This window comes from Danio rerio, chromosome 11, assembly GCF_052040795.2.
Source record: "Danio rerio strain M-AB ecotype USA chromosome 11, GRCz13ab, whole genome shotgun sequence".
In the NCBI taxonomy this organism is placed as follows: domain Eukaryota; kingdom Metazoa; phylum Chordata; class Actinopteri; order Cypriniformes; family Danionidae; genus Danio; species Danio rerio.
Genome location: NC_141031.1, coordinates 3,348,014 through 3,357,500, shown reverse-complemented (window position 1 = coordinate 3,357,500; position 9,487 = coordinate 3,348,014). Strand labels below are relative to the sequence as shown.

Here is a 9,487-nt window from a genome sequence, read left to right as displayed (position 1 = left end):
GCCACTATTGTCACCGAAATCCCAGTTGAAGGTGATGTCTGAGCTGCTGAGATAACTGCTGGGGTCGTGCAGATTAATGCTGAAGGCCACGGCTCGGTTCTGGATAAAGTTTTGGTCGCCCTGGTTGATGTCACCAACTTGGGACAAAGTCACTGCAAAGGGAATTTGGTCTAGAGAGGAAAAGCACATGAGCAATTTCAGTGTTATGGATCTGTGATATTTGCGGTAAAAACTTCAAACATACTCTAAATTTACAGCAAATGCATATGTTAACAGTATACTGAAGCATGTTTATATCTTACAAAACGTAAAGTAAAAAATATCTCTCAATGAGATTTATATTTTAAAGGGGACCTTTTATAAAGGGAATGTTTTATAACTCAGACACTAAAAAAACGCCCTTTGAGGCTTTGATCCTGATTGTGCCATTTTGGTGACTGTCACTTTAAATTCAAATAAGATGTGCTCTTTTTAAAAGAGGGCGGGGCTACAGATGCCTGTGTGTCAGCATAGTGGCAGATTTAAAAGGATAGTACATGTATGTAGTGGTGTCCCAAATGGCACACTAATGTTTTTTTACTAAGCGGAAATTCAAACCGTTTCCCTGATGACGTTTGACGGTCGCCAAATCAGTGAAATAAACGACCGAATTATCAAATAATACCTGCCGCGAGTATTGCCGCATTCACCACCGGGAGGCGCTATAATCACTCTCATAGGAGAATTTTGCTTTCACCATCCAAAATAAATAAAGTTATTCAACATGTGCGCCCATAGCTCCGCCTCTTCCGCTACGCAAGCAAACCTGCGGTCATTGAGTGCGTGAAGTGTCCATCATTACACACTTAATTTCAGCGGCTGAATGAGTGCATCATCCGGGTAAATAAAGTGCACTTATTATTTTTTAGAGTTTTCAGTGTGAACACACTACTTACACTATTTATACTACAAAATGGCGTAAAATAGTGCATAAGTATGCGATTTGGGACGCAGCTTAAATTTCTGTGCTAATGAGGGAGAGGTGGTCACTAGAGGGCGGGCTTTCCGCCTCTGATGACACGTACAAAGGGAGAATGTCAATCAAAGCGTTTCTGCACTGTTTTTATCAAGTCTGATTGTAAAAAAAACTAAATTAATAAATGTTTACCTTTAGAAGCTGGTTAAATTCACAGACTGTTGCCACATTACTGTGTTTAAACCCCTTATAAAAGTGTTTTTTGCATTATAGGACCCCTTTAAATGGGTTATTTTTTAACGTATAAAGGTTAATTTTTTATTTTTGGGTGAACTATTCCTTTAAATGTTGTTCTAAAGGATGCAGGAAATTTAAATCTATAAACAACATACCAGTGATGGAGAACTGAGTGGATACATAACCAAGGGGAATGAACTTGTCTTTGCCGCGGCAGTGGTAAATGACCACTTCCATGCTGTAAGAACCAAGAGGCACGCTGTTTGTGTCAATGCTCAGCAGAGAAGAAGGACCATCAGCCACCTGCCAGTATTTTCCTGAAACAAAACAATATGAGTCAATTTACTTTTCAGATATTTCCCAAGTGATGTTTAACGGAGCAAAGATGTTTTTCAAAGCATTTCCTATTATATTTGTCTTTTAGCTTGGCTAGAATAAAACATTTATTTAATTAATATTAATTAGACCCGCTTAAGAAATTGTTATTTTTGGATTGGGTCTGTCTGAGGTATTGGGCGTGGCCAAAGAGCTTAGAATGACCAATAGGGCGACACACAATAAAACGTTCCATTGCAAAAGCAGCGCCCAGCAACAGCCCCGGATTATGCCATTTTGGGGTGAAAGCGATCGGCTGTCAAAGCAAGCAGCTGCTTTGTTTTTTATGTATTTAAAAAGTGCATTAAAGCTAAGATACAACCTGAAAGATGACAATACACTTACTATCTCAATCATCAGCACTTTTAATAGTTTAATTTACAGACTTATAATATGCTGCTGATCTATTGGAATTTTCCTTTAAAATGGCTGCGCGCCATCTAGTGGCTGTTTCCTAAATCGCACTAGAGTGTTGCCTCTTGGTGATTCTATGCTCTTTGGCGTGGCTAACATACTTAACCACACCCCTCCAACAGTCAGTATTGACAACAAACTTTTTTCCAGATCTATCTGAATGAAATGCCTACTTTACTACATCCAATCAGCTCGCAGTAGAAAAAACAAGCCACGCCCACTGTTTACTCATTTAATATTACGTTTCTCTAGGAACTGCATCAGGATACGAAAATAAAACAGCTTCCGGTTCATGTGGACTTTAAAGGTGCAGTATGTAAGATTGACACCCAGTGGTTGAACTAAGTATTGCAGTTAAAATTTGACACACTTTTTCCAACCGGTCCCTCCACCAATTACTCAATGTAAACAAAGGTAGCCAGATTGACGACAGGTGCGAGCGCGCCTCAGCTAGTCTATTGAGCCTAAAATATATCTACACACAAAGTAGTTGAAGTTTCTATTTTTGAAATGGTTTCTAGTTCTCGCATAAACTACTCTGGCAACGATCACCTCAGGTACTGATTATGTGCGTTTTTGTTTGGACATGTTATTACAATGTATGCTGCTCAACTAATGTTTACGCTTGTAATATTTATATTATTTGCTAATTGAAAAACCACTTTATATCAATTTGTTATATTTCTGTCTGTGCCTATAGCCTAGTGGTTAAGTGCACAGACATATAGCACCATGGTGCTCAGGGTGATCTGAGTTCGATTCCCGGCTCAAGGTCCTATGCCCATCATTCTCCCCTCTCTTCTCCCAATGCTTTCCTGTCTGTCCTCCACTATCCTATCTCAATAAAAGCTGAAAAAGCCCTTAAAAAAAAAAAAAAAAATGTTATATTTCTAAATCTGCGTCTCATTTCAGAGGATGCTGCTGTCCTGCATTTGTGGCGTTTTTGGTCACGGATGTATACATCGAGTCAGCCTTTATGACTGAAATGAAATACAGTGCAACCCCCCAGAATGCTGAAATATAATTGGGTAAACTGGCAGTGGGCTGGTTATTGAGACCAAAACAAAGACAGACATTCTGACAAGGAACACACTGACTTTAGCATAAACAAATATGTTCACTTAGCATGTTTCTTAAACATATTATGGTACTAGCACCTTGCAAAATAATGAGTAAAATATTATATACTGTCATCATGGCAAAGATAAAATAATTAGCTATTATAATTAAGTTATTTTAATATTTAAAAGCATAAATGTTTGTAAAATAATTAAAATTCTAATCATTTTGTTGTCAGCTGTGTATGAAAGTAGAATAGGATTTGTTTTCTGACCCCATGTTTTCCACACATAGATGAAACGTGGCTTTTTGTTGGAGGTCCTGTTGAAGGGTGTCCTGTCAGGAAAAACGCCGCTCCAGTCTTGAGGGATGCTGGATTCAGGATACACAGACTGGCCCATAGTATATGATGTTCCTGAACACAAAATGAATACGCTTTTGTCATTTCTAAGTTCACTTTAAAAACTTAAAAAATAAGATAAAATAAAGAAAACACATGCAAGCTCTTATTTCTTCTGTATATTTGTATACTTAGTATATTTGATGTGGATAATTGTGACCTATATGCATAGTTTACATCAAGATCTAAATCATGTAAACCATTTTTAACATTGCATCTATTTTCTACAGAAATCAATAGTGGTGGAGGGAAAAAACAAAGTCAAATATTTGACAAACCATTTACAGTGCAGTTTCTGGCCCACACCACCTGTCCATCAGGGAGAACCGTCTGGTTCTGCGGGAAACGAACATCGATGTTGAAAGAGGCTTTTGCTCCAGTCAGTGTTGGAGAATCACTTCTGACTTCAAACGTCACCTCGCCACCTGAGGAAGAAAGGATTTAAAGAGGAGAAACAGGAAAAAGGTACAGTGGGAAAAAATAGTTTTTACTTTGCATTTATTTATTTATTATTATAATTATTTTTAGATTTATTTTTGGCCTTTTTGCCTTTATTATTAGATAGGACAGTATTGAGACAGGAAGCGAAGTGGGAGAGAGAGAGAGAGAGAGAGGGGGTAGGTTAGGAAAATGTCCTCGAGCCAGGATTCAAACTCGCAACACCCTGACGTGCTATTGCACCATATGTCGGCGCGCTAACCACTAGGCTATTGCGCCGACTACTTTACATTTATGATTGTAACAAAAATATATTTTTTTTTATTTCATTTTAAGTTTATTTGAATAACACTTTTGACAATAGTTATTGTTTCAAAACAAGTTTACAAAAGGTGCACATTATTGCATTACGATCAAAAACGGTTATGGTTATTATAATAAACATCACTTTATTAGTTACTAATAACTTTAATTAACTAGTAACTAACAGATTTCACCAGTTAAAGTTATAGATAAACATGGTTAACCTGCAGTTATACATTTTTTTTTTTTTTTAAATTCGATGAGAAAAAACATCTATCAAAAAATAAAACTTCAATCAAAAATAAAGGCTAAATATTTATTTCTTAATTATTTCTCTCTTGATTTCTTCAATTTTTTGCAATAAAAAAAGACCTTACCTGACTTAACTAACCTTGAATTTAAGAATGTTAACATATTAATATTGGAAAACAAGACAAAATGTATGTGTGCCAAATGTCCTTACAAATATAGTAGCACATTTATTTTAGTATTGTCCATGGGACATCTTTTGAGGAAAATGGCTCATAAATAAATAGTGAAAATGTAAAACTGCAGATGTGAGAGTTGGGTTTAGGGGAAAAGGACAGGACATAGAGTATAAAAATAATTAGGTTTATCTATGCGAAGTCCCCATAGAGATAGCTATAGTTGTTTTGTGTGTGAGAGTGAGAGAAATTTGAAAACCCCTTGATGACTTTATGACAGATTTTTTCTAAACTGTACATTAAGCAGTCATCAAATACTGTACCCTTCCAGCAGTCTCTGTATCTGGGGTCTCCGTCCCTCCAGACCGGATACATCTGTGAATTCCATGAACGATAACGTGCAAAACGAGTTCGGGATTCTGCAACCAGGAAAAAAAAGTGAAGTTGGTCTCATCTCCATGGATTAAAGTCATTAGGCATGTCATTGTATAACAGTAGTTTGTGCAGTAGATAATTAAAAACAAATATTGCTTAACTCTTGATTAAGAGTTAATATTGACCTTGAAATGGTTTTTAAAAAAAATTAAAAACTGCTTTTATTCTAGCCAAAATAAAACAAATAAGACTTCCTCCAGAAGAAAAAATATTAGGAAATACTGTGAAAAATTCCTTGCTCTGTTAAACGTAATTTGGGAAATATTTGAAAGGAAAACTAAATTCACAGGAGGGAGAATAATTCTGACTATGATCATTCTTAATTTACTGTTCTGTGCTCTTCTAGATGTTATGGAATGATAAATATTTGAGACTCTTGAGTTTAATGAGGCACTTGAACTGCTAAAGGTTGGCGTCATAAAAGTTCACGAAGGTCTAGGATGAAAAAGCATGTGAATGTGAGGGAATAGATCACATGACCTCCACAATCCCACTCAATCCCTTTCATGTGACTTTCAGCTGAGCGTCTGACTATAATCCGCACTGCTGGAATGAGCTCAGATCCCACACAGGCGCTCAACCTTCCCTTTAGACTTCATATTTTCATTTACCCATGTTTTTTTTTTTCCAGCCAAATCTGTATTTCAAAAAAACAACAACAACCTGTTGCTAGAGCCATGCGTTACAGTAGTAATCATTTAAAAAAATTCCCAGTTCATCTTAAATCTTTTACGACAGGCCTCTTTGAGGGTAAAGTCTAGAAGGGATACAGCTTTGGATACCTTCATCAGTATAGAAATAGTATGTTTTTTGTGACACTTTACAACAATAACTATTTTTATATTACCGTGAGCGTTTGGGTTTAGCGGTAGATGTTAACCAAATACAAATTTTATGTGTAATTTAATAAATAACTTGAATAATACTCTGTTTGATTACTGTGATGGTCGGGTTTAGGGTAGACGTAGACATTAATCAAATACAATTGATGGGTAATTTAATAATTGATATGAATAATTCTGATTAATTTCTGGCCGCAGATGTATTCATTCTAGCAACAACCCAACATTTCTTAAAGTGTAAAAGTACTGTTTCTAAAGCAATGCAAGCACTTTCCAGTTTAGAAACAAACTTTTAGGGTTGGCCATTAATAAAATACAATTCAGGGGTAATTTAATAAATAATATGAATAATTCTCATTAACTTCAGGACACAGCTGTATCCCTTCTATCAACAACCCTCTGCAACCCTACAGGGCACTTATTAAAATACTCTTATTAATATTAAAATTTAGAAAAAGACCCTGGAGTGCTGCTGGGGGTTGTTATAGGACCTCTAAACTTTTATGACTTGAAATGAAATACATTGTAATCACTGTTAATTAAGTTACCATTCATGATTCATCGCCCAATTAAAGGTTAAACTGTTAAGCTCAACAATGATACGGTTTTCAGTTGTGGATATAAATGTAACGAATTATTATTATTATTATATTAGTTAAGTCAAAGTTTGCACTTATTGGTAAAGCGAACACAAAATGGCTGCAGTTTAAACTACACTTATGAACAAAACCAACTGTTTGGTAAATTTTGAAATTCAATTTAAGACCAATTCAATCCCAATGTTTGGGTTGGGAATTGTCCAATTTGGGTTGAAAAATATCCCAGCATTCTTTGAAAGTGTAAAGCACTCCAAATTCCTGTCAATGCAATTTAATTACACGTCTACATCCATCTTTTAATAATAAAAAAGTATTATGGCAATTGGTTTAAATAAAAAATGAAAAAACGTAATCAAACAAACACTTTCTACACTCTAAAAATGCTGTCAAATACAGACAAAGCCAATGTTGGGTTTACTCTTTTCAACTAAATATAAATCACTCTTCTTAACTGAACATTTGGGTTGGTTTGTCAATATTTTACCCAACATTGGGTTACAAGAACCCAGCATTTTTAAAGTACACAAGTACTTGCTTTAGAAACAGTACTTGTGTACTTTAAAAAAAATGCAACCATTTTCCAGTTAAGAAACAAACATTTAGGGTTGGGGTAGACGTGAATAAAATACAATTAATTGGTTATTTAATAAATAATACAAATACCTCTTGCTAATATCAGGCCACAGCTGTATCTCTTCTAGTAACCCTCTTCAACCCTTTATAGCGCATTGAAATACTCATTGGAAAAAAACTAGAGTGCTGCTGAGGGTTGTTACAGGAAAACCTTTATGACTTAAAATGAAATATATTGTTCTCAATGTCAGTGAAGATACCATTAATGATTCTTCGCTCAATAAAAGGTTAAACCGTTAAACACACTGATGATACGGTTTTCAGTTGTTGATATAAGTTAAGTCAAAGTTTGCACTTATTAGTAAAGCGAACACAAAATGGCTGCAGTTTAAACTCCATTTAGAATGTCTACATCAACCCTTTGAGTGTTGAAAATGCAATGGCGATTGGTTAAAAAAAAAAAAAAAATCGTAATCAAACAGTTTCCACACTATAAAAATGCAGTTTTTTAACCCAGTGTTGGGTCAAATACAGACAAAGCCAATGCTAGGTTCAGTTTTTCAACTAAATATAAATTAAACTTCTTAACTCAACATTTGGGTTGGTTTGCTCATATTTTACCCAACATTGGGTTACAAGAACCCAGCATTTTTAACAAGTACTGTTTCTAAAGCAATGCAACCATTTTTCAGTTCAGAAACAACAAATATTTAACTCCATTTATGAACAAAAAAAACTGTTTGGTTAATTTTTTTTAATTTAACTTAATATACCAATTTCAGACCAATATTTGGCTTGGGAATTGTTTAATTTGGGTTGAAAAATATCCCAGGATTATTTAAAAGTATAAAGCAATCCTAATTCCTATTAATGCATTTTAACAACACGACTACATCCATCTTATAATAATGAAAACGCATTATGGCAATTGGTTTAAAAAAAAAAAAAAATTAAACGAACACTTTCTGCACTCTAAAAATGCATTTTTTTTAACCCAATGTTGAGTTTACTGTTTGAATTAAAATTAATTTACACTTCTTAACCAAACAGTTGGGTTGGTTTGTCCATATCCGACCCAACATTGGGTTACAACTTAGGATTTTTTTCATCGTTTCTAAAACAATGCAGCTATTTTTCAGTTTAGAAGCAAACCCTAACTCAAAAAAAAGGGTATGGTTTTATTTGCATTCATTTTACTGATTATACTTTCACCTTTTGTCCATATTATTCCATCATAACTTTTTTTTGTTAATTAAGAAAAGGAACACTCACGTGAAAGAGCTCCTGATGCGAGGCTGAGGATGAGGAAGATGAGAGATGTCCACATGATGACCGCGTGCACTGATGACCACACCAGCACTGATGAAGAGATTTCCTCCAGAGACCCGAGATCCCGCACGCTCTTCAATATCAGCCCCCCACAGTGGATGACATCATCACAGAGGCCCCGCCCACAGCCTGGGGTGTTCCCACAGATTACTGTGGCTTAGGAATGCTTTACACTTTTAGAAAATGCTGGGATAATTTTCAACCCAACTTGCACAATTCACAACCTAAACATTAGTTTAAAATTGGTCTCATAAAATTAGTTCCAAAAATTAACCCAGCAGGTGGTTTTGTCCAAAAAAAGGGTTGAAATAACCCAGCAATTGTTTTAAGTGTACAGATTAGTTTTAAGTCACAAGTTTATTGATTGAAAAACAAAAGTGAGGGATGTTTGTCATGCAAGATCTGGTTAATTATATAATGTTTCTAACTGTATGTATATTTATATATATATATATATATATATATATATATATACATACACTGGCCACTTTATTAGGTACACCTTACTAGTAGAGGGTTGGACCCCCTTTTGCTTTCAGAACTGAATTAATCCTTCGTGGCAGATTCAAGAAGGTACTGTAAATATTCCTGCGAGATTTTGCTCCATGTTGACATGATAGCATCACGCAGTTGCTGCAGATTTGTCGGCTGCACATCCATGATGTGAATCTCCCGTTCTACCACATCCCAAAGGTGCTCTATTGGATTGAGATCTGGTGACTGTGGAGGCCATTTGAGTACAGTGAACTCATTGTCATGTTAAAGAAACCAGTCTGAGATGATTCACGCTTTACCACATGGTGTGTTATCCTGTTGGAAGTAGCCATCAGAATGGGTACATAGTGGTCATAAAGGGATGGATATGATCAGCAACAATACTCAGGTAGGCTGTGGCGCTGACATGATGCTCAATTGGTACTAATGGGGACAAAGTGTGTTTAGAAAATATCCCCAACACCATTACACCACCACCACCAGCCTGAACCGTTGATACAAGGAAGGATGGATCCATGATTTCATGTTGCTGATGCCAAATTCTGACCCGACCATCCGAATGTGGCAGCAGAAATGGAGACTCAGAGCAGGCAACATTACTCCAATCT

The 9,487-nt window shown here is 35.7% G+C and overlaps 1 protein-coding gene across 1 annotated transcript in view; it reads right to left on the bottom strand.

The window, feature by feature from the left end:
• The window catches only part of pmela (premelanosome protein a), a 15,294-nt gene extending 6,869 nt beyond the window's left edge, over window positions 1-8,425 (bottom strand). Inside the window, 6 exon segments of the mRNA NM_001045330.3 lie at window positions 1-170; window positions 1,348-1,509; window positions 3,315-3,455; window positions 3,719-3,865; window positions 4,930-5,025; window positions 8,328-8,425. The exon segment at window positions 1-170 is cut by the window's left edge and continues 151 nt beyond it. Coding sequence (NP_001038795.3) covers window positions 1-170; window positions 1,348-1,509; window positions 3,315-3,455; window positions 3,719-3,865; window positions 4,930-5,025; window positions 8,328-8,382 — 771 coding nt within the window. The 5' untranslated portion in view covers window positions 8,383-8,425.
• Window positions 8,426-9,487: the final 1,062 nt, after the last annotated feature.